The sequence below is a fragment of the Chlamydotis macqueenii genome, chromosome 3 (genome assembly GCF_036417535.1).
Source record: "Chlamydotis macqueenii isolate bChlMac1 chromosome 3, bChlMac1.mat, whole genome shotgun sequence".
In the NCBI taxonomy this organism is placed as follows: Eukaryota; Metazoa; Chordata; class Aves; order Otidiformes; family Otididae; genus Chlamydotis; species Chlamydotis macqueenii.
The window spans coordinates 126809868-126836653 of NC_141558.1; the positions used below are offsets into that span (position 1 = coordinate 126809868).

The following is a 26786-nucleotide window of genomic DNA, read 5'->3' on the forward strand; positions in this document are numbered from 1 at the left end:
GACAGTTCTTGGCCACACTCGTCTGTTGTAGTGGGTTTTCCTCATGCCACCGTCCTCTTTTGGACCAATTCTAACATGAACGTCAAGTGTTTTCATTGCCCTCAAAGAGAGATTTCCCAAGCAGTTATTTTTAATTCCTTTCCCAGTATTTCCATATGCCAACTCATCCTCTCACCGCTGACCTCACACTTGAATCAGTGTGGTCCACTGCTCCTTTTTGTAACTGAAGTCGTTTAACTGCCAGGTCACTGACATATCTGCAAGAAAAATGTTTTTTTCTCAAGCTTTTTGGGAAGTGGACATGTTTTGCTAGGGAATGTACCAGCTCATGCGAAGTACCAGGTGTGTGAGGCTCAGCTGTGGTGCCTCCGCTTTGTCTGTTGGTGATGTTCTGCAACTCAGACTGTGATCTTAAGTTCTTCCAAGGTGCAATTCCACTGGCTGTGACTGAGTTATAACCAAATGAATTAGGCTTTTTTTTTTTTTTTTTTTTTTTTTTTTTTAGGAACAAATTCATTCAGCATGTGCATTTAACAAGGCTTGTTATAAAATCATGCCATTCCTTTACAAGGTGATGGTTAGGAGGGTGCAGTTGTGTTTACATGAAGAAAACCCTGGGACGTCATTTTGGTGCGGTCCCTTTCTGGCTCTCCGCAAGCATTTGGATCCAACAGTTTAACGTGCTGTCAGCAGAAGAAAATGTGCAGGCAGTCCTGGTGAGATTTTGGCAGTGAACAGAGCATGCTGGTGGAGGAAGGAGCGGTGAAAACACCTTGCGCTTCCTTCATTCTCCCTTTCCCTCTCGTTCCTCCACTGGCAGGTGCGGGTTCATCTGGATGTGTGGCTGTGCGTAACTGTCTTGCAGCTGCTGTACCGTCTTCCAGGGGTGTAGCTGCTGAAGAAACACACTTGAAGCATTCTGATTACCTGCACTCTCCTTTTAGCTGCTGCTTCAAAGGAGCAGAATAAAAGTAAGCTTTGCCTGGGTGGGAAGGGAATAATCCAAGCCGCCCCGTCCACCGTGTGACACTGCGGGCAGTAATGATTTCATGGAGAGGGCGCAGAGAGCTGTATCGCTGAGGCTTTCTTGCCGCGTTCGGTCGTATCGTGCTGTTGGCATGGGCTCTGGTTTTCTGGAAGGGCTTCTCTGCGCGCTTCACCGAGCAGAGAGTGGACTGGATCAAACAGTAGCTCTGAAGTGTTTGCTTCTCCGGGCTGCCTGACACAAGTCTCCTGCAAGGCGAGAAGGTCTACGCGCAGAAATCTCTGTGCTTACCACAGCAGAATGAGCACAATTAGTGTAATGTATGTTGTTAACACGTTTCAGCAATATTTTCTATTAAAGCTAGAAGCACAGGTCCCATTCCACCCTTAGCTAGCTAAACAGAAGTGCTACTTCAGTGAATTACGTTTAGGGCTGCTCTCTGATGGGTAACTGATTTTAAATAGTTGACATTTACATGAAGGTTTCAATATTGCCTGTATCTTGTTTACTACTGATTTCTTAAGTTGTTTTTTTTATGTTAAGGTTAAAATATTTATAACATTTTTTTCTGTATGCTGCCTTTAAAATGTGTTTTCCATTATTTGGATTTATTAAGAGAGATAAGAAGGATGTTGTTCTATCGGTTGTTAAATATTATTGCACGTTAATCCCTATTTTAAAAGTTCAAAGGCTGCGCTAGCGTGTCTGTCTCTGTTCTCTTTGCTGTTGGTGAAGACACGCTCGTATCAGCATTCCCATTTGTGTGAGAAACAGAATTCAGTTCAATCCATGCATAGATTGTCAGAAAGATTAAAGTGTGCATCATGCAATCTTTCTTCTTTCAGAAAGGGCCCTTTGATGTGCTAATGCTCACTTTCTCCCTTTTCATTCAGAAGTGCTGGTCATTGTTTTGAGCTGTAGAGCAGTATCTGCGTCGTGTGGGGACTCCAGCAGCCCAGCCCCTCAAGGTACCAGAATATAAATCTGCAATAATAGTGATGGCACTGGGATCAGATAACAGCGTGCCTGCGCAGATAAACACCGCGGCAAAGGCAAGGCGTTTATTGGAAATAGATGTTGCAAAAACCCCAAATATTTAATCTCAAACAGTCCGGTTAGGTGTGTCAGTGTTACTGCTCTTACACCAAGTCATGTAATTTGGTTCTGAAATAGAAAGCAAGCTTGGGGGTGCAATGAGCACCAGAGTCGGTTAAAATCTCTCTTGAAGACCAGGCTGTGATGTATTTCCAAAGTTGATTAGCAAGTGAAATTATTTGGATGGCCTCATCTTGTGTCGCGGTGGATGTTTTCCAGCAAATGGATGAAATTTTGCAGGCTGCTCAGAGGAGCGGCGCGCAGCTCATGTAGCAGGGGACTGATGTAGGTCATGACACCGGCGTAGTAACAAATCTGCACAGAGCAAGGCTGCTTGTAGCTCCTCTTACTTTTGCCAGAGACACCAGATCTCCTGTTACTGACTGTGCAGAACGAGTTCACTGAACTCCTCGTGAAGATAAATATGGACAGTTGTAGTGTGTAACCGCACAGGAGTTATTTCCGCGCTGGTTACGTTCTGTCAAAGACAGAGCAGTTGACAATTGAGCAGTTAAAACCTTACAGCTGGACACATATTTAATCGATAAACTTAAGACTTAACAAAAATTGGGAGAAAACTTGAATAAGGAAAAATCTCACATAAGCCTGCACTTTAAACATTTTCTAGTGAGGTACGCTGGCGGCAGCACGCAGCATCGCTGCTGTGTGGCTTCTTCCCTAGGTCACAGCCCCTGTATATTCTCCTTGTTTGCTTTCACCAACTTTGATGCTTCATTAAAAATTCATTGTCTGCTCTCCCCTTTTCTCTTTGGGATCCCCGTGATCTCCGTTTCTGTCTGGAAATGACTCGGCAGTTCAGGACTTCAAAGGGCTTCAGAAATTCAGCTCACGGGGCACTGTCTTCAGGAAATAGCGTGAACACTGAGAAAATGATGCCTTTTAGTGGAAGCCAAGAACAAGAGGAAAACCTCTCAAGTTTTTGCCTGATCTGTTTCTGTGCAACCTGGGCACCTCTCGTGTCCTGAAACGAGCTGAACAGCCTGGCTGCCAGGCGTCCCGCGGAGGCTCCTGCACCCGGTATTTGGCTCACATGTTTTGTGAGGATCCTTCTCCCAGTCCATAAAGCTGGAGCTGGTGCTCCAAGGCACGTGCCGGGGAAGGGCCAGCCCATTAGGTGATTTGTGGTCATCTTCAGTGCAGCACACAAAGGAGTGGTTCTGTGCTGTCTGGAGAGTGAGACGTGTCAAAAAGATCTGGCAGGAAGCAGATGGAAAGGGCTGTGCAGAGCAGAACAGCTCTGCGCTTTCACTGGGGCCTCTTACAGGTTGGGTGGTTTGTTTTTTTTTTTTAATAGCCTTGGAGAAAGGGACCAGAGCGGCACAGTTGTCACCAGTTGTCACCCACCTCTCCTGCCTGGTGTTGGCTCACAGCAAGCGTGAGCAGCAGTTGCCTCTGAATCCTGCGTAGAATTTCCAATGCGTGTCGTAGCTTCCTCTGTGGCAGCACTAGCTCACTCGTTTGCCTGCTCAAATCAGATTAATTTTCTGTTTTAACAAAGCGCTGCTATTCTGTGAATGAGCCGTAATCTCATCGCGGTGGAAGTGCGTGCTCCATAACCCAGACACCTCGGTGATGGGCAGGAGGGTCAAGCATTTGCCAGTGCCCAGCTGCCTGTGCAGCAGAACTGCTTTCCCCAGTGTACTTGTGCGACCCCGTCCTCTGAGCACCCGGGGGGCTTCCCCAGGAGGACGGGTCCTTCCGCCCTCCCCCTGCGCCGGGCAGCTTCCCCGGCCCAGCCCCAGCCCGTCCGCCCTGCTGCGGCACACCGTGCCGCGCTGGGTTTGCAAACACAGCCCGAATGCGCCGCTCTGGAGAGCGCTCCGCGGGCACTGCGTCCCTCCCGCTGACTGCCGGGCCTGTGTTTCCAAGCCCTTCGCGTTTCTGTAATCTCATTCCTTCCTACACGCAGGAGTTGTTTTTCTGGGGGCAGTTTCCAGCATTTCTGTGCTTGCTCCCCTGTGCATTACCTTACCTGCCTACAACAGTCTCTTTTCCGGTTGGATCTTACGCTCGCATTTTTTAAAGTCAGCGTAAAACCGACCAGCACTCTGCAGCAGCAAAGCAGTGCTTGTCGATGAGAGCCGCGTAGCCAGCCGGCAGCCCTTCGGCATCCTCCCCGTGCTCTCTCCCCGTTTCCACTGTCGTTTCTCTTGTGCTTGAGCGTAGAACCTGTTTTTAGAAACAGTAGAATATTTAGAAGAAACTAGCAGCAGTGAAACTATTGCATTAACTTGCCTTTTTGTGAGGGAGTTGCTTACGTGTCCAGTTTTGCTTCCTCCCCTCCCCGCTTTTATAGGTAAAAAAGCAGATTCCATACACACCCACCAGAATTTTAATTTACTCCTTTGAGGAAACCGAGAGACATCACAGCGCGCGTGCTAGCTGAGCTACGCGATGAAAAGGGAATCCGTTCCCCTTACTGAGAGATCACTTCCAGGGAAAAAAAATGTTATTTTAAATGCTGACCGAATCGTCTGCTTTTGGGGGTCAGGTTGTCCTGGAGCGGCTGCGTGCCCACCGCGGTGCTGCGTGAGCGGGCAGAGGAAGGGTACGTACCGCTGTACCTGGTGCGGGCTGTGTACTCGAAGGAGTGTTTTAATTTAACGGATTTTAAGCAACGTTACTCAAAGATCCACAAAAGGCATCCTGTGTTAGATGAATAAAAGCTTTCCTCTGGGTGCTTGTTAACCCTGCAGTGCCTGGCTGGAGCGCGGCCGCCTGGCAGGGGGACGTCGCAGTTGGCTGCCGAGGAGGGCGCGGGCCGGGGAGCCAGGCGTTGCGCTGGGCCTGGTCACGATTGCGCGGGACGGTTGCCGGCCGGGGACCCGCTCCTGGGGCTCCCCGTGGGCTTGGGTACAGTTATGGAGCTGGTGTGCAATGAAAAGGGGCAGCACAAAATTATTGGCTTGAAATTAAGCCCCCACAAAGCTCATGGCCTCGTGGCTCACAAAATCAGACCTGAGATTATGTTTTCTGCTGTGTTGTGTCGGTGCTTGGAGCCACAACAATCCCTGCCTCAGTCCCTGGGTCTGCTCTGCTTTGGAATTTCTGCAGCGGTTATGAATGTGTCAGATTAGAATTTTAAACCTCCCCTCTCTCTTGATTTTTTTTTTTTTTTTTTTTTTTAATGCAAAGCTGGGGCATCCTCACGGATTTATCAGTGGTCTTTTTCAGATTTGTAGTTCCTTCCTGTCCTCTCCTGCAGAGCAATTTCCCAGCCCGAATCGCCGCAGCAACAAGTACGTGGAGTGCTGAGCATCTTGCAAATGGTGTCACTCGTAATGGATGTGCTAATAAGCCCCACGGTTTCCTACCCCTGGTTGTGATGAATGTAAATTACCGCGTGTGATAGACCTGAAACGGAGCCACTTAGTGTTAGTCCCAGAAATAATGAAAACGTCTGCAGTAAATGAGAAGGGGCAAAATTATTTTGTGTAATTACGTTTTGTTCTGGTTGTAGCTGCCTGATCCTTATACTCTTATCAGTCTGACAGTGATGGTTTATTAACCTTTAGTAGGTGAAAAACATACGATTCTAAATTAACCTGAAAAGATTTTCCCTTAGCCAAAGGGTGAGAATCGGAGGGAGAGATTGCTGGTCCATCGGTTGTATCCAGGGCACACCTTAATACCTGTGAGACGGGAGGCGAAATTCCATACGCGTAAATTCCAGGAATCCTGTCTGTCCCTGTGCCGCTCATCAGCAGCGCGGTGCAGCCGTTCTCGCGCACGCAAAGCCCTTTGGCTGTGGGACAGTCTGCGCTCTCAGAAATCTGTCATTGCGCTCGTTCGGGGTGAGGGGAAGGAATCGCGCACCATTAAAGGTATTTCAGTTTATTTTTTTCGACATTGTGTGTTAGGATCCTTTATGGTAGATCCTCTTTCAAAAATAAATAATAAATATTTGTAAACATTTATAAGTGCTTGGCAGTTTGTAAAATCTTGTATTTTCACCTAAATTAAGCTTTCCAAGGATTTACAATTGGAAAACATTTAATTTTGAAGAGCTGGAAACATCACTATGGAATATTAAGGAATCAGATACATTTGTGCGAGCGATACACTGAATATTACGTTGTGAGGAGCAAGGAGCAGTCCGGTCACTGCCTCTCACGTATGCCTTCAGTTACGGCATCGATTCCCCCATCAACAAGGTGCGTGTGTGATGCAGGGCGGTTTAGCAGGCGGCCTGCTGGCCTCATTCAGGGCACAAAGACTGATTCAAAACTAACAGAATTACAGTTGTTGGTTCAGTTTATTTAAAATCAAGAAAGGCATTTCCTTTTGTTATGTCGATAACACCGGTCTCCTGCCTTGTCCTTGTCCTTGTCCCCGCTCTGCAGGGCTGCAGGTTTAGCTCTCCAGTAAACTAGTAAGCAATTTTAGTGTACCGCACGCTCTTGCCACAACACTAATCACGCCCAGGCGTGCCTTGGTTTTGCTGCGGGGAGCATTGCAGTCCCACAGAACCGCAGTCGGTGTGCAGGCGCTGCCCGGGTAAGGCCATTTGCTGCTGCTTTAGAGAAAAGGCCAGCCAGCTCACGGGGAGGGGGTCTGTGCTTTTAAAGGCCATCCTCTGGTTTTGCAGGGCCTGGCCGGGGGTGCAGGGAGCGGTGTGGGTGGGGTGGCACGGCGCAGGCGCTGTCCCGGCACCCCCCGCCCGCCGGGACCCCTCTGCCGCCCGCAAGGGTTGGTGTGCCCTACCTCAGGGGAGGTGTTGGTGTGTGTTAGGTGACCCAGATTCCTCTTTTCAGTCATGTCAGCTCTTCTGCAAGTGTTTTCCTGCACTGCCTGTCACCTTTCAGCTGTCAGTAATTATCCCTTCGTCAACTTCCACAGTGTCCAGATTTCTGAACTGAGTGTGCAGGGCAGTATTTTGGTAATTTCTGCTCGCTCTCCCTTGTCATTTAAATGTCATGTTGAGACAAAAGCTGACTTCTGATTTACTGTGGCAAAATTGTCTTGCGAGTTACTTAATTGTCTTGTAAGTGTGAGGAACAGTTCTCAAGAACTTTGAATTCTGAATCTGTCATTATCCCCCTTCCCCTGTCTCTGGTTGTTTAACGTTCAGAGCTGAGAGTGGCTTATGCTGTTGCTATGTTATTCAGTATTTGAATGGTTTTGAGTATGCCGTTATCCCGGGAGATTCCTAACTCTATAGTCACTGCTGTGATGGAGCTGGAGATCTCGGACCCTGAAGACTCTCCCCGTCCCTCCCGTGTAGACTCAGAAAGTGGTTGCTGCAGCTGCGAAAACCTGCCAGGAGCAGCCTGGCGTTTAAGAAGGCGCAAGGCTTTCGCTTACTGGACCGTGCTGCCGCCTTTATTTTCTGGTTCTGGCTCCCAGTAAACATTCCACTCCTGGCCACGCGTGTTTTGGAACCAAATCTGTTCTGTGCCCTGTCCGGGGGAAGCTGCAGCCGCACAGAGAGCCCTGTGCTGAAGAGCTCTCCCCATGCCCGCCTCTTATCTCCACCAGAACTGGTAACGTTTCCAGCCTGTAAGCAGTTTCCAACAGCTGGCAAACGCAAACTATTAGCCTGCAGAAAAACTCTTTCTGTTCTCCCCCGGACTCGGTTCCCGGTTAATACATGTGTACGGCCCAGAGCTACAGCTGCCGAAGTCCAGGGCTAACCAGCGCTTTGGGTATTTTGCAGTCTGCTGCTGCTACCAGAGCTGGAGGCTTTTCTCTTACGGGAGAGAGAGAATTTCTGGCTTTGCAAAAGTGAAACGGGTCCTACTTAAGGTTTTGAAGCTACACAATTCCTCCTCATAAAAATGTCTAATTAAAGTGACTTTTATGTTTCTGAAACATATCAGCTAGCAGAAGATATATTTTAAAATACATCATTCACATTTTTTAAATTATTAAAACAGGAGAGACGGGAAACCTGTTAAGGAAAAAAAATTGAGACCCGAGTTATTCTCTGGTTCCTTAGCCACAGAATCATCCTGTGTAACTTCTGAATACACTTTTCAGTCTCTCTGTACCTACATCCTCTGTGAAATGAAGGAAATAATACTCCCCATCTGTATGGCCTTCTCTCTTCTTAAGCGTAAAATGTTTGGACCTAGCTATCCGACTTTGGGAACTAAAACCAATGAATAGTATGGATGCAACGTGCTCCGTACAAAATCGGTGAAGTGCCAGAGCATCCCTCAGCATATTTAATCTCTTTGTGTGGATATAGCATATTTGTTTCTCACTCAGCGTGTTCTGGCCCTTCAGTTTCCATTAGGTCATCCAGCCTATCGGCGAGGGTCTCGCACTCGGAATACCGGGATAACCCCCAGGTGGCTTGGCCGTCCGTCAGTGGTGAGTTCACCACAGGCACTGGTGGCCAGTGCTTGTGTTGCACATCCAGATAAGCTGCATTGTGTGACAGCATGCGCCAGGTCTGACTTTAATGAAATATTTGGTCCACACACGCTGCAAAAATCAGAGCCCTAGCAATCTGCTCCGTAAGCTGACCCGCGCGGTGCAATCTACAGGCCCGCGTTGAGCAGAAGGTGACACGCCGTATGTCCAAACTCGCTAGCAGTGCTTTGTGCCTTTGGGTGTGCAGCTCCAAACCAGCGCTGCTGTCTCCCAAACAGTCTCATCTCCGAAGGCTTCGGTGCCTCGGTCACTGCGTGCTCTGAAGAATGAGAATCACAAATGGCGGCCAGGCGTGGGTTTTCTTCTCCACAAAGTTTTGGGGAGGCTTGTGATGCAGTACAGCATCCATCTCCATCAGCTGTCGTTTCTGCCAGCACTTGGGTGGTACCTCTGATGTGAGTGCCTGTTGGGGAAGGACACCGATTCACAGTCCTGCGTCTGCCTCTGTGTTAGTCGGTCGTTACGGCTGGTATTACAGGGTGGAGGTTTTCCAAAGTTCTCAAGATTTGCCTGATAAAAGCAGTCAGGGCTTCTACCATCCCTCCCAAAGAGTGGCGTGGGCGGCATTTCACGGTTCCAAAAATCCTACTGCTGCTGCTCGCTAACAAAAAATGGTTAGAATCCTGTTTTAGTGGGAAAATCCTCAAGCTTGCAAAAGAAGCCTCCCCCCTCCCTGTAACACACATATGCTGCAACAAAGAGGATCATAAAAGTAAGAGGGGACGGTGTCACTGGTGTGCGGCCAACAGGAGCAGCCCAAGGACAGTGTGTTATCCCGGCACGTTCCAGCAGCCAGTTTGAAGGAGCTGGAAGGCACAAGTAAATGACACGTGATTGAACCTTGGCCCTTTTTTTAAGATGTCCAAAAGTAGCAGCTCAGTAGTGGAATTGCTGAAATAGGTGCATTTGGTTAGTGTTTGAATAAAATTAGGGCTGCAGCAAAGCACGGGGGAAGCCTTGCTCGGTAACATGTGACCTTTCCTGCAGTTATTTATCCCTCGATGATCACCCTGTTTGTGGGACAAGTGCAGAACACGAGCATCGGCAGCTGTACACACACGGATAAAATGGGAAAGCCACGGTCTTACAGTGGTCTCTCTGGAAGTACGACCTAGGGATTTGTCTTCTACAGTCAGCAGCAGCTTTCCTTCTAGACCTGTACGGCGAAGGCTCTGCCTGACGGCAGCTCCCTTTGTGAGCTCCCACTCAGTTCTTCTGAACGTCCAGCTCTACCTTGGGGAGACCAGCAGATCTTCTTGACCCTCCTCTCTCTGGGCCTCTCCCACCCACCTTTAATTTGGCAGCCTCCAGGTTATCTCCCTGGGTGAAGAAGTTTGCTGGAGGAGACGGCCAGAAGATGACTCGCCCCGCTGCCCTCAGGAGAGAGGACCTCTCTGTCTCCGCTCTGGGGCACTGGGAAAGTGGCTTGCAGTTAGACCTGAGCAGCTTCTGTCCCTTGGGGTGTCTCTCAGGGTTGGATAGGGAACTGTATGGGTATTTCTGGAGAAAATACGTATTGGGGAAATCATGCTCTCTAATTCGCTGGCCAAAAACCTGTATAACTGAAGCGACGATAGTTCTTGCGGTACAGAACTCTTTCAGAAATAGCTTCTTGGTGGTTCAACATCTGTCTGCCCTGCGGAATGATTTACCAGTTGGGCTTCTGCCACATGAACTGATAATAGGCAATTATGTCATCATTCTAATCAATTGAAATATTTTCATCAAAGCCTTATCGGTGTGGTGAGGCGTGGAGTACAGCTGCTCCGTGGACCCTGGATGTGCCGAGGGCTGACTGTACGGTGCGCAGCGTACAGCGCCGTTGTTCTCGGCACGCGTGCGTCTGATCGTTGTGCCGCAGGTCTGTGCGCCGCCGTAGTGCTCCGTTTCTGCCCTGTGAGGAGCCATCTCGGGGAGAACAAAGCTAATACCGCAGATGAGGGGCGTTTCTAACTTTTTTCCCAACTCCGCAGGTATCTGTGCGAACAGGAATACCTGATAGGAGGTGGTTGCAAGTACTCCACGTTAGAATAAAAAAGCTCCAGCTGGGGATAAACCTGAGGGCCGTGAAAGTGCGGAATTGTGTTCTATCGGGAAAATAACCCGTTGCTCCTTCCCTCCCGCCACGAAGTGATGGGTCTGTAGCGGTGCTATGGATCTGCTCCCAGGGGCTTCCCGCAAGGAGGAGCAGTAGTAAATTAAGATGAAAGCTTGTTTTCTGCCTTATTCATAATAAATGCAAAACTCTTCCCCGAAGCACTCGGCATGACTGATGTGCCACATATTCCTGGGATCCCGGAGCGGCAGGCGAGCGCTGCAGCCAGACGGGCGGCGCGCAGCGCGTCTTGGCCGCGTGCTGCCTAACCAGCCATGGCGGCCCGGAGCCAGGGCCGGAGCCGAGCTCTGCGCAGAGAAGCGGGAGCTGGAGCTTTTCGCCTCGGGGCGCCTTCTGTATGACTTTGCTGTTAGGTTACTTGATTTCCACGGAGATGGTTTGAAACCGTGTGAAACACGTTTCTGTTGTTGTTTTGTTTCACTTTTCTCTTTAAAGCCATTAAAGGCAACGGTCTGTGAGGAAACATGCGTTTTGCACCACGCACGTTGGGAAATGCTGTAGCAGCCTGCCGTGCTACCTGAAGCAGTTACAGGTTGTTTTGTTCTGCGTTACGGTGGTGTCTGAAGGCCCATCTCCATCAGGCAGGAAAATTACGCTGCGGAGAAGATGAGCTCTTGCTTTTGGCAGCAGAGCATCATCTGGCCGTTCTGGATAAGGAGCAGGAACAGCAGCCCTGGCAGCGGCCGGCCCCGCTCCGCCAAGGGAGCGCGTGGAGCCCAGCCTCCCCCCGCTGCAGCGCGGACAGATGGCCTTCCTGGGGGCTGAGCATGGGCCAGGGGCCGCTCCCCCCCCGCACCAAACCCTCAGTTTCAGCTGGGCCCTTACGCAGCCGGCCTCCTCTAATCGGTGACTTACGTGTTACGCTGGCCAGTTTAAGACACGCATCACTCTGAAAAGTTTTAATCTCAGATGCTTTGGTTTAAAAAAAGCACATCAATGAGTAGCTGTTGACAGGTTCGGTTTGATTGCACCTGTTCCATGAAGGATATATGTTACTGAAATTCCCCCAAAATTTTTCAGTTAAATTTATGCAATAGTGACGGTCACTAGACCGTGAATTACGGGAAGCCCAATCAAGCATATTGAGTTTCACACTGAAATTGCTATCACAACACTTTAAAAGCACAGTAACTCTGTCCTGTTGAGAGCCGAAGGAGGGCAATTAGCTGCGTAAAGGTCATCTACCGATACGTTTGTGTTAACCTCCATTTTATGGTCCCTGCTTATTTCACTTTGGTAAGTCCCAAACATTTATGTTCTTGTTTGTTTTCAAAACCACTATCACGGTATCACCAAACCCTTTTTGTGGTGCCATCTTTGGTTCTTCTGATGGAAATTAGAAGGCTACTGAAATAGGTGGAATGGTCAGGAATGACCTGGCAGTAGTTCTTTGGTACTGAAATCTTGAAAGGGCAACCAGTAAAACAAAAGTTCCCCGCAGCCCTGTGTCTCCTCAGCCCTGGGGTCTGTCAGGCCTGCCCGAGGAATCAGCTGTTTGCAAAACATGTTTTCCTTCTCTTGCCCACACACTACCTGTGTGGGCACTGGTGAGGCTGGGAAGCTCTCGTGTAGGTGTGGGAAGCATGCTTTCTGACACTGAACAGTAAGTTCAAAGATTTTCTCTTTCTTCAGACCTCCCTAGTTGGGTGGAAGAAGGAGTTGGCACGAGGGCGCGTAGACAGCCTTGATGTCTGGTGGGCTGGAAAGAGCTGTCTGCCTCTCTCCAGCTTCTCCGCTGGCCAGATGCCCCGAAAGCCCTTCTCGGGGTGCGATTCGCATCGCAGATGGGAGTTGCAGCAGGTTCGTGCCAGCAGCCCGCATTAACGGCCTCGGCAGTCCCTGTGGAGCCGCAGGAACAGTCGTTTCGGTGTGTGCTCCCCGCAGGCCCGGCGGTTGGGTTCCAGCCCCGGACTGGAGCCCCTCGGCACTGGCACGCTACGAACAGCCAGCCAGGGAGAGCAGCCAGTCCGTTCTTGCTTTGCCTCTTCACAAACCCGCAAATCGTTCTGTCTTTTATTTGTGCGAAAAAAGTGCTGTACCAGGAACACGCACAGTTGTTTCCATATATTGGTGAGAGTTTATAAATGTTGCCAAAATGGTTTTGTTGTCTGAAAATAGTGTGAGGGTGGAACTGCTGGCTGTTACCATCAGCAGTGACGGGCAGCTGAGATTTCTGCTTGAGTTCCGCACAGAGCTAAGGCTGATAAGCAAAAGTTCTACATTTTCAGGACCTGTCTGAATAATTGTCTTCTATACTCCCCGTTTCTAAATATCTATTTATTTCTGCTGCAGCATTGTGTGTCTGTGCAGAGAGGGAGACGCTGCACAGGTCTTGCCCCCAGGACGGCTCAGTTGACCTGTGGCACCCAGATGGTGGGGTCTTTGAAGGCTTTTCAGAGTCTTTACGTTTAAACCGCGTGTCTGAAACGCCACATTGCAGAGGTTAACTGTGGAAGTGCTGCTTCTAGGCCAGAGCCGGGCACTGGCTGGTACCTGCATCTCCGGTGAATTTTCCAAACATTCTGCCTTTTGTCTTCTTTTGGATTCTCCAGCTGCAAGGAGATCCTGCATTTGTTTCACCACAGACATTCACAGGTCATCCTGCTGCTTGCAATGAGATGACATGGTTTATTGCAAATAGTTCATCTCAGCATGTCAGTATTTTTTTCAAACAGCTTGCACTGAATAGTTGAACAATTAAAATAATTCATAAACTGATAAAACGGTTATAAAAGCCCACAGTATTCAAATACTGAGATTTGATTGCTGTATTCAAATTGGAGCTAAATTCCTGCTCTCCCACAGTTATATACATTCACGGTCAATAATTCACACCTTGTCACTGCTCTCTATTTAATAGGTGAAATAAATAAAAATGTTTGTGCCCAGTGGAAAGGTTTTGCTGTGGCGCTTGGCCTTGGGAGAAGCGAAATGTAAAACAATGCAGTCGTTGCGGAGGTGGGTCGAATTGCCGTACATATTAAAAGAGGCTGCTCTTGATCAGCTCCCCTGAATGCCTGGGGTAACTCCATTTATCTGAAGATCTCCGGGGACGCCCAAAACCTGCAGATAAATGGGGGCTTAGTTAATCAGGGGCGCCAGCTGTCCAGCTTCTTCACCGGGTAGGGTTCAAGACCGTAACCCGCCCTCTCCGCAGCCAGCCCGTCATCAGAATGTGATTTGCATGTGCACTTCAGCCGTCTAGCCTCGAGGCTTCTGCGGAAAGGCAGCCAGGCACTTCGGGCTCTCTCCCAGCCCTGCCCGCCCTGCGGCACAGCAACGAGCTGGGAGCGGGGGTTTGCCGTGGGTGCGGTGCGTTTTTGGGGAGCAGCAGTTTGTACGGCACTCTAAATGGCGCAACGAGGCTTAGCGCTGGTGGGCACCTTTGTGTCGGGAGAGAGATGGCACAAATTTCATGTGGAAAAGATGCAGCTTAACATTCTAAGGTGCGTAAGTACATAAAAATGCATCACTGGTTCTTGAGGATGAAAGCGCAGCGCGTTTCCCAGAGCCGCGGTTCTGACAGATCAAGCCTTGCTCCGTGGCGACCTGGATGAAGGCGTTCTTACGTGGCGATACACGTGACTTCCTGAGGCTGCACCTGAAGCTGCTATGCATGGCCAAACGGTCCTGAAGTGCTGTCTTCTCCTCACCCCCATCTCTCTCGTGTTATTACTCTTTGGGAGTGTTACGTTCTCTCGGATCCTCAAACTACATCACTGGTGACTCCCGGGTATCTGGCCTGACTGGCGCCACGGAAGATCCCGACACAAAAGCACACCAGAGGTTTTGTTTCTGTACTTGAATAAGTTACAGAACAAAGATTTTGTGTGAGAGGTAGATGGTATTCGTGATGCCCTGCTGCTTTCTTGGCCCATAGTTACAGGCTGGAGGTATTTTCAGAGGGCTCTTCACAACTTGTGTATTATGTTCCTAATGCCCCCACTGAAATTCCTAAACTTTGCTAAAACTGTCGTTGACATTATAATTAATCCAAACTGTTCCCCCAGTGTGTGTATCTATTAAAAGAGAGACAGCAGGGAGGTTCGTTTGGTTTTCCTGCAGTGACTTCATGCTTTGTAGATCAGCGAAAAGCAGTACGCGCATCCCGCTGGCTGCTGCGTGGCTGGAGCCGCTGTGCTGCGTGGTGCTCCGGGGAGCCCGGGACATCCAAGGAGTGAGCAGGGTGGTGGGGAAGGGGAGCCGGTTTACGCAGCGGTCTTCCTCGCTGATTCTGTGGTGTCTGCACCTACTGCTTTCAGCTTTTCAGTGCGGAAGAGCGGCACTGACCTGGGGTCTCCCTCTGCGCCCCTGGAGCTGCTGCTGGCTGTGCGCGGCTCCCTGGACCCTGGCTTATGCTCACCGTGTTATTTTTCAGTCCCCTCTCCTGGAGCTGCCCAGCTCTTCGGCTGAGTGGGTTTTTTTTTCCAGTCTTTTGTGTGGTTAGGGGTATCTTCCATCTCATAAATAAGGATTTGACGAGATGTAAGGCTAGGCTAGTCGAAATCTCCGCACTCTCCTTTTCCGTACAACATCCAGCGAAATTGGTACAAACTTGTGGTGCGTTAGCGGTTGTTCTGCGCATTGTGTGCTGATGTGTTCGATGTGCAAGGTCTTTCATTAAACAGCAGGATGTTATTAGGCAGAGCATGAAAAGCCTTTATCGCCTCCCTGCCTTGTTTAAAGCGGGCCCAAAGCAGACCGCAGCCTGAGAGGCCGCGCGATGAATCGAGCGCTGCCGGCCGGCCCGCAGGCTCAGGTGGTCGGCAGCCGCGGGTTTAGCCGAGCCCTTTCAGTAATTTGTCACGCCTGGGTCTGTTCCCGCTGCGCCAGCACGTGCCAGCTCCGCGGCGGAGGGGCTGTTGGCCAGACGGCCGCGCGGCCCCCGCGTCCTGCTGTTCGCGGGGCCGGTGCTCGCCCGGCCGCACGCCCCGCGCGGCCCTGGCAACAGCCGAGCGCACGGCAGAATCGGCGTCTCCATAATGAGAAGCGAATGGCATCCGCCAGCGCCTTCAGAACGGGGCGCGGGCGTGTGCCTCTTCGCCGAGGAAGTTTGGCAGCCTATTCATTACCCAGAGTCATCAGGAGTTCAGGCCGTCCCGGGGAGCAGCCCCGCGCAGGCGGGCTGATGCTCGCGCTGTCAGGAATGCGCTCTCCTGGGCTTAGGAGAGGAGGAGAGCGAAGCAAATAAGGCTGTCAGCAGGTGCAGGCTCTGCAGTGCCACGTATTGATTTGCTTTCTGCAGGCTTCCACGGGAAGTTTATAAGAAGATTTATCATGTATCAATCATCCTCGGCTAGCACTAAAAGCAAAATTCTTTTTTTTTTCCTTTCCTTTTTTCTGTTTTTTTTTAGCCACCGTGCCCACAGGAACTTGCGTACAATTAAGATGCGCTTTGTTCATTCCCCTGAAAGAGAACACTAGGCCAGCGTGTCCTATGTTTAAGTACCACTTTGCTCTGCTTTTTTTGTTTTTAATGCTGTTTCAGTGGGGTTTTGTGAATGCCCTGAAAGTCACAAATGGCACTTCAATATTAATTAGTAATGCTTTTCAGTTTTAAATACTCTCACCTGCATTATGTCGTCACCGGTGTTATTCTCGCTGCTCCCAAATCTAAATTTAAATTCGCCCTCGCTCCCACGTAACAGTCCTGCGGAGCTAGAATGCGTTTCCCTCTAAGAGAAACACAATGAGGAGCTGGGAACTTGTGTTTTAAATGAGGGAGCAGAGAATGAGATGTCACACTGGCTCCTGCGAGCGTTAATTCATAAAGTCAGAGGCGAGGCTCTTCAGCCCATTGTAGATGTGTTTCAGGCGTTATCCTGTTATTGGAAGTGTGTGATTCACCTTCTGAGAAAACAGAAGCTGCACACAAAAGGCAAAGATTTGCTTTCTGCGCTGTGAAAAGCTGCCGCAAGCAGGGGTCCTATTAAGACAGCTGGAAAGTTGCTTCAGCTTGTTACGCTTGTAAGTTTTATTGGCGACTGGTTTTTGATTACACATTTGAATGCTGTGTGTTCCAGGTTGCCGAGTTTTAATTAAAAGGCAATAGTCTTGATTTTAGAGCGCTTTGTTGACTGCATTATGCGGACTACAATGCATGCAAGTTGGGTGAATTTGTCCTGTGTGCATCGTTTGTTTAGGATACATAAGATTACACCTTCTAGCACCTGCTTTAAATACACGTCGCGCTTTCCAGAATTGTGGGGTTTATGGTGAATTTCTTGTAAAAGGTACAGCGATCGGATGAATATGTGGGGTTTTTTTTCTCCTCTGTCTGCAGCTTGTTTCTCCAATCTAATCATTTTTCTAGTCTGACAGGGTCATTGTAGTAGGAATATTGCGTACCAGGAACTTTCCGAAGTGTCTGTTGAAGTTGGGTTTTGCTGGGAAAAGCCTGCAGCCCAGGGGGTTTGTTTCTGCCCCCCGCAGCCTTTGTGATCTGTGGGATCTACTGAGGCTCTGCCTGCCCTTCGTGAAGCTGAAAGGTATTGCCCTTCATTTCAAGGCACTAAGTGCCTTTGCTCTTGTTGCTTGCTTTCAGAACCGTTAAGCAGTTTTGATCCCCTCTTTTCCATGCCCATGCCTGTGCCTGGGAAGCGTTGCTGTGGATGTGAAGTGCTGGTATTCGCGGACGTTGCGTAACAGCGTTTAATTCTGCACACACATTTCCTTAACCTGGTCGCTGCAGTTACGAGGAAAGAGCTCTGTACCTCGAAGCAATAATCCAGAACCATAAAGAAGTAATGACGTTTGAGGATTTTGCCGCTCAGGTCTTTTCTCCCTCTCCCAGCTACTCTCTCGGTGGAACTGGTGAGTCTCTGCACGTTGTTCTTCTCTTTAGCACTAAGAAGCACTTGAGCAGCAGATGTACACCTGTTTTTTGTAGATAAATGCTTGCAAATTTAAGAAGACCGTTCGTACTCTGAATCAACTAATGAATATCAAAAGGAATGATGACATTCATTTTAATTTGTTTTGCATCAGAGCCATTCACTCTGTTCCTTTCTTCAGCTATCCTGTTAACCCCCGAATCTAGCGAGGTTAATGAACTTGCTCTCAGTAATGTGCTCCGGTTCATTCAGGGGGGTGGGTTTCTTGCTGAGCTGGGAATACGTTGTTCAAAAGCTGTGCCTGAATTGGTGCTTACTTATCGAAAAATAGTTCCTCGCAGTCGAAGCCGTTGCTACTAATGCTGAATGGGGATTATGCTGCTGAGATACCAGGGTCAGGGATTAACGCAAAAGAAATGTAAGAGCGGTGTTCTGTTAGAAAATCATAGCAGCGGGCACTGCGCTACCATTTCCCCTCCATATAGATGGGTAGATTTCAGGCGGCGTTCCGGCACCAGGCCTGGAGCCCGTTTGGGGATTTTTAACATGTGCGTGGATATACATACGTGCATGCGCACATGTATACATGCACACATTAATGCTGATCATCAGCCAGCCCTCCTGGAAGACGACGACGTGGTGCTGAACTCTGCAGTTACTCCTTCTGTGCCCTGCCGAGGTTTTCAGTTAGCGAGCAGTCGGTGAGATACGAGCCACCACTTTGCTGTTTTAATTGAGTTTAAATAAACATCTCCCGAAGGGAAGCTTTCACTCGGAAATGCACATTTCTGTGCCCTCAAGGTTCGATTTTCCAGCCTCTAAAAAGTTTATGGTCACCGTGTGCTAGATGCTGTAACAAAGATCCCTTAATCCCTGTTTTACACTCATGGGGTGAAGCTGGCACTTTCCAGTTATTCCCTGCTACTCTTTGGGATCCGTTAACAGATTTTTTGAACGTGCATAAGTGTCGCAGGACATCTGCTCTATTTCTCTTTACCTGCCTTGTTAGCGAGTATCTTCCATCTACGCTGAAAAATTGAGGGAAGAAATTAAATTTACTGAAATAAATCACGTACAAATAAAATCAGCTGTGCATCATTGTTTAACGTTGCTGGCTGCGCTCCTCGCGCTTTCAGAGCTTTGTTGGGAGATAAGAGGTGGATGCACGTCCTTGCGCTGGTCGCCAGGAGCAGCAGGCAGAAGGCTTTGGAGATAAGCGAGCTGGCAGAAGGAAAGGGGACCGGCCCTATTTACATAATCGCGCCTCCGCTTCCTGGAGAGGCGTCACGAAACACAGGGATGGCCTCTATTGATCTCTGCTGAACTGGAATACTAAACAACATTAGAAAAGCTTATAACTTAAAGCTTTGATTAATGTTTTCTACATTAAAAAGTAGAACAGCTGTGAATTAAATTCTTTTATACCCTCTGCCAAAAGTCTGAGACAAAAAAAATTATCAGTTTCAATAGAAATGTAGATTGCAAGCCCAGTGTTGTTAGCACTTTGAGTCATTTATCTGTTGACGTATCAGCAAATAAAAATGTAGATATATGGATGTATTTTAAACGTTTAGCTCTGTGCATATTTAGTTTTCACATTCTTCTTACAGCACACAGTGATCTTATTTTATACAAATTTAGCTCGGCACACAAGGACAGGTGCATTTGATAATACCGCAGTCATGCTTTCTAAAGTCTGTGGTATATTTTGTATGCCAAAAATATTTAAAATGTTTCCTAATATCTACTTACATTTTCAGAACAGTGTTAAATCATTAGTACCTGAATGCATTTTTATGATTTCATTATTTTATTTCTCTTTAAGAGTAAAACCTGCCCCAGTCAGGTCCTGATTTTGGGACTTCCAAACATCGGGACTCAGAATTTATTTCACGCTCGCAAAGAAGCAGGAGGCCGGTCACGGCTGCTGGCATCAAAATCTTTGCTTCGCAGAGTCTCCTCGCGTTACCTCCTGATGTACGTGCGTGTTTAGTGGACTGTCACCAGGAGCTGTGCCAGTCATGGCCATTGGGATGTATTTTCCATCAGATGCCAGCCTGGCAGCCAGCAAGGAGCCTGGACGCACACCCCGCAGCTCGGCCGCCGTTGGCAGCCACTGTCCCACGAGCAGGGCGCCTCGCGCGAGCATCTCCCTCCGCCTGGCCCATCTCCACGTTTGTGGCGGTTTGAGTCGGTGGGGTACTAACCGATGTGCCGGCAGCGTCTGGAAATAAAAAACAGAGCAGCTCAGGTGCGGTTTGACCAAGTCTGCAGCCATCTATCATCCCTGTTAATGATGGGAAAGGGGTGAAAAACTCCTCTGGAGCCGCCAGTTCCCGTTGGCCTGGGCACCGCGGGGGCGAGCGGGCCGGACTGGGGCTGGGAATGGCGGCAGCTCTGCATTTCCCACCGTGCAGCCTGTCTCCCCTGTGCCGCGGGCAGCTCGGCCTCCTCTGAGCTCTGGCTCACCCGACCCAGCGTTGCAGGCTGGCTGCCGCCTAAAAATGCCAGTGGCATTTTCTTCATGGAAAAGGGGAATTTCTGTTCTCAAACAGAAAAAATGGATCACGGAGTGATAAACATGTGGGGCTGACACAGGTCTGTGTTTCCCCGTCTCAGGTGACAAGCCAGCTGAAACTACTAACCCTGCCTAGCTTAAACTTTCCAGGTAAATTTAAGATCAATTCTGCTCTGATCTCATTCTCAGTACCGCCTAATTGTGATCCTGCCATGGCTGCGTGCGCGCGGGCGCACCAGAAAGGGCCAGGGAGGGAGCGCGCTTGCTGTTACAACTGAGACTGGGGTTAGTAGTTAACACAGGGAATCAGGACCATTAATTGAACCCAGTATGTAGCTGTTAGAGACACACGTTGTTGGTGTGTTTTTCACCGTTATCTGCTTATTTGAACTTATTTTTACTGTCTCCAGGGAGGCGTCCCCTCCGTCCAGATGGGATCTGGATTTCTCGCAGCGTGCCCTGGCGCAGTCTCCCCTATCACAAACAGTCTTGCAGGTGCTTCATTTTGTGCAGGAAAACCGTGCGGTTGACCTCTCCTGCTGTTTCCAGCAGCGGAGCCTTCAGCCCCCCGTGTGTATGCGAGGGAGCCCTGGAGATCCTAAACGCTGAGGATGCAGCCTGCTAGGCAGGCCGGCCGTCCCCGCACTCGCTGAGGGATGTGCAGATTAGGGACAAAAGATGAGAATACGCTCCTTTGTTGTTAAACTGGTACATTACATGCTGTATTTTAATTAGGCTGGGTATGAGAGCCAGCCCAGGAAATCCTCCGTAATCCAGCGCTATTGAATTATTCTTATCCTTTCCCTCTGCAGACTTCTCTCCTTTTAGAGGACGGGGTTTTCAGCCGCTATCTTTTTCTGTTCTCCCTCAGCCAAAAAGAAAAACAGTTATCCCAAAAATACTTGTGTCTTCTTTTAAAAAAAAAAGCATCAAAATGAAAGAGGCACAAACAGATACAGAAGCGTTCCGACTTTAATTACCTCTGCTGTCTGAAAAGCATTTGGGTTTTTCATGCTGGGTTTTTTTTTCCCTTTAAGATCAGGAGCCAGAACCACGTTAACTCTTAGCAAATGGACGTGGTCGGATATCCTAGCCAGGAAAAGAGAGAGCTATCCCACTCGGGAGGCACTGGTGTTCGAGGTTTTTACACTCGAAAGGGTTGATTTCGCCTTGCAGAGAAGCTCCAAGCCTGCTTTTCCGCAGGGCCGGCTCGCGCGGTGCGTGGAAGGGTTAATGGGAGCGGGCACACTTGACTGCCGAGAGGACTGATCTAATCACTGCCATATCCAAGTGCATCTGTTCGCCATGAGGTCATTCTTCTGCATGCTAATGATTTGGGAAATAAAGCATCCTGCGCGACGTTATCAGAAGGGATATAGTGTAAATCTTTGCTTTTTTAGTTGCTAATGGCTTTTGTGGAACGCCGGCAAAAGCAGCTCCGATTATTGCTTTCCAGTTTCATTTTTTGAAAGCATCGTTTTCAGTGGAGTGTCAGGAAAACTGTGCTGGAAAACTCTGACATGTGGTATCTGTTGATAAATGGATTCGTTAATGAATATTAGAGCATTGCCCAGGAGCAACACTTGAGCTGAGGAACTGCGGACGTTTGCAGCGTTCCCGGGTTTTAAAGCCTTGGAAGCTGTGCTCCTTATTTACATAAAACTGAGATTTGCAGCCTTTTTGTTGAAAAGGTGACACATGCTTTCCTTTTGTCTCCGGACTTTTACATGCATACATTTCTTGTAGAAGTACTTGGATGTGTTTGATTCATTTTAAAACACTTTTTGCTAGGTGCTGAGCTTTATCTTTCCCACTTGAAAGCAAAAGGGACATTTCAAATGGCCATGTAATTTAGAAAAAATATTTTTGACAGAAACAAGACAAAGCCCGAAGTAACTGTTGTCTTAGGCGGATATTATTTTTAAAGCTAACTGAGCACTGATTCCTTTTGGTTTTGTTTGGTTTGCGTTTTCTGGGTTTTTTTTTACTTCTTTGTCTGGGCGTTTTCCCTGAGAAGCGGTCGGATGTTTTGTCAGCCCTGTGTACCAGGTGGAACCAAGGTCTCTCCAGGCTCCGTATAATATTTTTGCCTATTTTTAGGGAAGCTCTATGGAGCTGAATATTAAAAAGTACACATCTGAAAATGAGTAGCTGTGCCACAATATTACAGCGTACGCAGCTCACGCCAGGCATTGGGTTTGATCGATACGACAGCATTGCCTGAAACGGAATAATTCATTTCTAGGAACGGGGACTTAGAAAATTCCAGCCTACCCTGGCAGCGAGGAGCCCACTGCTCAGCTGTCCCCGCTGGGAAGAGGCGGTGCTGGGACCATCTGGCCATTGTTACCGGCCGGCCCAGGGCGCTGCCGCAGGGCTCCGGGCCGCGCTTCCAGGCCGGCTCGGACCCGTGTGCGCGGCCCTGCCGGTGCAGGCATTGCCCTGGAGCGTGGAGGGAGGCAGAAGTTCAGCCGTTAGCACAGTGCGTGTCACGAGGTCTGCGAGAGCTTGGTTCTCAGTAGGTGGTGGGAAAACGTGCAACCGTCGCTGGCAGTTGGAGAGGTTGTCCAGGTGGTAGGCGAAGAGGAGAAGCTTAGGGAGGTGCAGCAGGGGGGTGGGAAGTTACCAGGGAGGCAGGGCTGAAGGTGTTTTGTTTTCGGTTTTCCCTGCCCCGTGAAGAGTGTTCAGGAGGTGCAGGACCTGGCCTGCTTGCCCTCTCTGTTTAACCCAGGCAGTTCTTACAGCTGATCTTGGCAAACCAGAGCGTTTTTCGCTCCGGGGTCACGGCCTGTCCCTGCCGGCCGCTCGGGCCGCCTTCGGAGGGGTCCCGAACTGCACACGCAGATTCAGCCGGTGCTCCTTACCCTGCGGTCCTGGTTATCCCTGATCCACGTGCGGCTTTCCTGCCCCTCTTCCACAGAGCTGCCGCCTGCCTGGACGCCCTCACCGCCTGAAAACGGAGCGCTGCGCTGGGGCGGCTTTCAGCACCGTGCTGCCGCGTGCCTCTAACTCCGAACTCGGACTTGGCGGCGGGAACAGCGGCCTCACAGCTGTCTCCCTCACGGCCGGTCTCAAGGCCCTTGGCTCCGAAATGCGGAGATCTCCCCCCGCTGTGTTCCTCCCGTGGAACAGATCTGTCTGCAGCCCAGCGTCGCGAGGAGGCAGGGCCCGGTGGTGGATGATCCGTTCCCGCTTGTTGGAATTGTCTCTTGGCCCGCCGTAGCTGCTTGATAGCAGAGAGTGAAAAGGTGCCAAATGAAATTTTCAATTGAATCAAGCATAATTACCTGATTTAATGAAGGAGGAAAGTCAGGATGTTCTGCAGAAACCCCAGATTTACCCTTTCTCCCCAGAGATGCCTTTCAGCGAGACGCACAGAATAAATCATTTCATATTTCCCATTCCCTCCTTCCTCCCTCCTCACCTAGGGAAACCCGCGTGAGCGTGTTTGTGTGACGCGACACAGCAGTTCTGCTCCACTTTGGGGATCTTTTAACGGCAAAACCGAGAAACCGCAGTGCTTTCTGGGGCTGCCACAAGCACAATGATAGTTTTGCTGAGTGACGAGGCAGTGAGGGAGTGGAAGCGCGTCCCCCCTCCCGCAGGAGCACTTGTTACAGCCGCAGAGACGACGCTAGAAATGGGAACACCGTTTTCCCTCGATCGGGCTTAGGCAGGCAGTGAAAGTCTTTTCCGGGCTGAGGTGTCTCCCTGAATTCGTTAACCTGCTCGTGCGTTTAGCAGTCTGACGAGTTTGAGGGCGCGCTGGTGGTTATATGCAAAGGGATAAAAAGCTCCGGCATCCTCAGTGCATTTGTGTTACAAAACCGGACAGAGGCACAGCAAACGCTGCGAACCGCTGGGCGGCATCGGCCCCATGCCCGCTGCAGCTGCTCTGCCTCGAGCGGCCCGGTGTCTCTTACCCCGGCGTGCCCCGGCCTGGTTCGGGAGCGGATGACTCCGCGCAGAATGGCGAGCGAGTCGCGTCGTTACTTCGCAGCTCCCTGCAAAGCAGTTGCGACTGCTCTGGGTGCCAGGACAGCTTCTCCCCTTGCCCACTTGCGAGGGCGGGCAGCCGAGGCCTGTCCCCGAGGCCGGGTCGGTGCCGCGCTTGCGTCTCCCCCAGGCCCGGTGTAAGCTCGGATCGACAGCAGAGAGGGGGTGCGAGCAGCAGCGGGGCTTTCAGTGGGGCCCTGTCTTTTTTCCATTTAATGGATTGTCTCGGAGGGAGCTCTCCCAGCTACGATTAACGGGAGGGGAGATGGCAAGGGAGGGCTCCTTCCCTAGCAATCAGCACCGGGATGGGAAAAAATACCGCTTGGCAGGCCGCTCTCTCCTGCCGGGTGACAGCTCCAGCTACTTGTGCTGTCAGCGCGCGAGGAGGCCGCAGGCAATGTGGCCCCTTCACATTTTTCCTCTGCGCTGACGCGCGTCGGCCCCACAGCCACAGCGGAGGAGAGAGCCCGTGCAGCGCCCAGCATGCCGCAGGCGCCGGCGGGAGCTTTGGGCGGCGGTTAAGGCCGCGCTATGTGGTGTGTGCCTGCGTGCAATGGAGAAATAACCACCGCCGCTTGCCGGGCTCCCTCTGGCTGGCTGACCCGAGCGGGACTGATTAGCGGCTGCTCCGAGTCACGACTAATTAGAACTTCCCTGTGTACGTTTAGGGTTTGCCTCCGCGTCTCTAACACAGCCAGGCTGGGTACGCGACGGCGTCGATCGCTCCTCGCCTGTGCCGGGGGCGGCTGCTGTTGTAGCTTGTTTCTGCCTGTGAGTAGCCTAGCGTTTCGGATGCTTGCTGCTGCACTTCCAGCTTCTCAGGGGCTGCTTTTTGGTTTTCCGTACCCGGACAGCAGGACAGCAAACCTCACGTGCCAGGGTTTCGGCTGGCGCAGCGCCTCGCTTACGGAGGAAGGGTCTCAGCGCAGCTGTAAAACACTCCTGACGCAACACGGAACACTTCAACAGCTCGCACCGAGCACAAGCGGGCCGTCGTTTGGTCTCCTGCATCCGTGATGCCGTGTCTGCCGCTCAGCCCACGGAGCGTGTGTGGTTTTGCATGAGCGCAGCCACTGCTTCACGGAACGGTAATTTCTTCACGCTGACCTCGCAGGCTGAGCGTGCTGCCCGTATTTTGTTTTCAGCTGTGTCCTTGCGGCACAAAGCAGAGCACGCCGAAGTGCCACGCGGATTTACTGCTACGGTTCTCTCTGGAATTTTGTTACCTTCACATTTACTGGGAAAGAAAACAAAGATTTCCCCAGCCCTGGCCTGGCTGGTAGGTTAACTGGGGCGAGGGGAGGTGTGAAAGCTTCACGGCTCTTCTCAAGTACAAAACTTCAAACTCTTTAATGGTCATGCGTGGCGGTGTAGCCCATCTTTACGTACCTGGGTTACACGTTATGAGCCACCTTTCTGAGTCTTTTTCTTACCCGCTGGCTTTGTCAAATGATTTCCATGGGAAATCTCCCCAGCAGCGAGTGGCTCTTTTTCATGACCTCGTCAGTAGAGCACACAAATTGCACCCCTTTTTTGTAGTTCTTAGAAACAAACTCAGCAGCTTCACCAGCACGTCAGCGAGGGTGCGGTATCTCATGGTGAGGGACCTGCCGCGGTCACTGAACGCTGTTACCGACCATCCTGTCAACTTGACCGTCTGATTTTGTGCCGCAAAATGCGGGCGTTGTGGTGGGTGGGTTGGCTTGGGTTGCGAGGGGGGGAACCTTTAGTGTTACTGCAGCAGTGAAGGAGCTGCCGGAGAAGCTGCCTTCAGTTTTGGGCTCCTGCATGAGGAGGATCCAGACAGTTGCGGTGGGGAGCTGGACCCCAGTGGTTCAGCTGCACTGGTGTTGCTGGTGTCCCAGCAGAGGTCCTGCCTGCTTGCCCGCAGGAGTCCCAGATTTCCCACCACCATCCTTACCAGTGCCGCTGTGCTCGTGTGGGTGCTGGAGTGGGGAGAGGGAGTTATTTTGCTTTCAGGAGTGCTCATCTGCTTCCCAGGGAGAGGAGAAACTGGTAAAAGAGCTTTTTCCGCAGAGCACGTGCCCTGGAGGTGTGTGAGAAACCCAGTTTGTCCTGTTCAGTAGATTTACAGTAAAATAAGCCACCTCTGGCTTTCCAAAAGGTAACTCTTCTTTTAAAGCGTATTTTCATCTGTATTACTAACCGAATTTTTATTCCCCTCCCACAGGGAACAGATTTTAAAAGCTTAAACCTTCCTCAGGGTAAAGCCTGGGTACCCGTAAGAGACGGCAGAGGCCCCGGAGCCGTCAGTGGCATGCGCCTCGTGCGGCTGCACGGCGTGGTTTGCACACAAGAGTGGTTTCCGTCTGTGGGGAGGTTGTGTGCCCAGCGCCACGTGTGGGTTGCAGCCTGCCTGCAGTGCGATGGTGCTGCGGGGCGCTGTGAGGCCTCAAATGGTGCCCAGTTTGACGCTGTGCGGCCACTAACGGTGCTGGCAGGGCAGCGCGGGAGGAGGCTGCAGTCCCCCCATCCCAGAGCAGCAGGTTTGGCAGAGCCGGAAGGGAGATGGTGATTTGTTCCATTTTTGCCAACACTTCCTCCCCCGTTTTCCCAGTCAGCAGGGGCTGGGAGAGCGCCTGTGGGCACCCCTTTCTGCAGGTCCCTCGGGTGCTGAGGTGACCTTGCTGCCGCGAGCTGCCCCCGTGACTGGTGCCCACCGTGTGCCGGTTTCCGCTGCGCTGGGCACCGCAAGCAGCCGGCCCGGCCTTCGTGCGAGCGTGCCGGGTGTGCTTTTCCTGTATTGATACCATTTTGTGTTCTCTCCCTTTAGATTAGAATGGGTAATGGTCTCGTTACGGTAATTGCCGCAGGTAAGAGCAA

At 50.5% G+C, this 26786-nt stretch overlaps 1 protein-coding gene across 6 annotated transcripts in view; it reads left to right on the forward strand.

The window, feature by feature from the left end:
* RALGAPA2 (Ral GTPase activating protein catalytic subunit alpha 2) overlaps nt 1-26786 on the forward strand; it is a 121811-nt gene that overhangs the window by 89732 nt on the left and 5293 nt on the right. For 3 of the 6 annotated variants that reach the window (XM_086744343.1, XM_086744344.1, XM_086744345.1), the window contains exons 39-40: nt 17287-17408; nt 26737-26776. In XM_086744343.1, the coding sequence (XP_086600469.1) occupies nt 17287-17408; nt 26737-26741 (127 nt within the window). In that variant the 3' untranslated portion in view covers nt 26742-26776. Of the gene's footprint in view, nt 1-17286; nt 17409-19253; nt 19566-26736; nt 26777-26786 lie in introns of those variants that run through there. The other 3 variants (XM_086744341.1, XM_086744342.1, XM_086744347.1) reach the window with 2 other exon arrangements.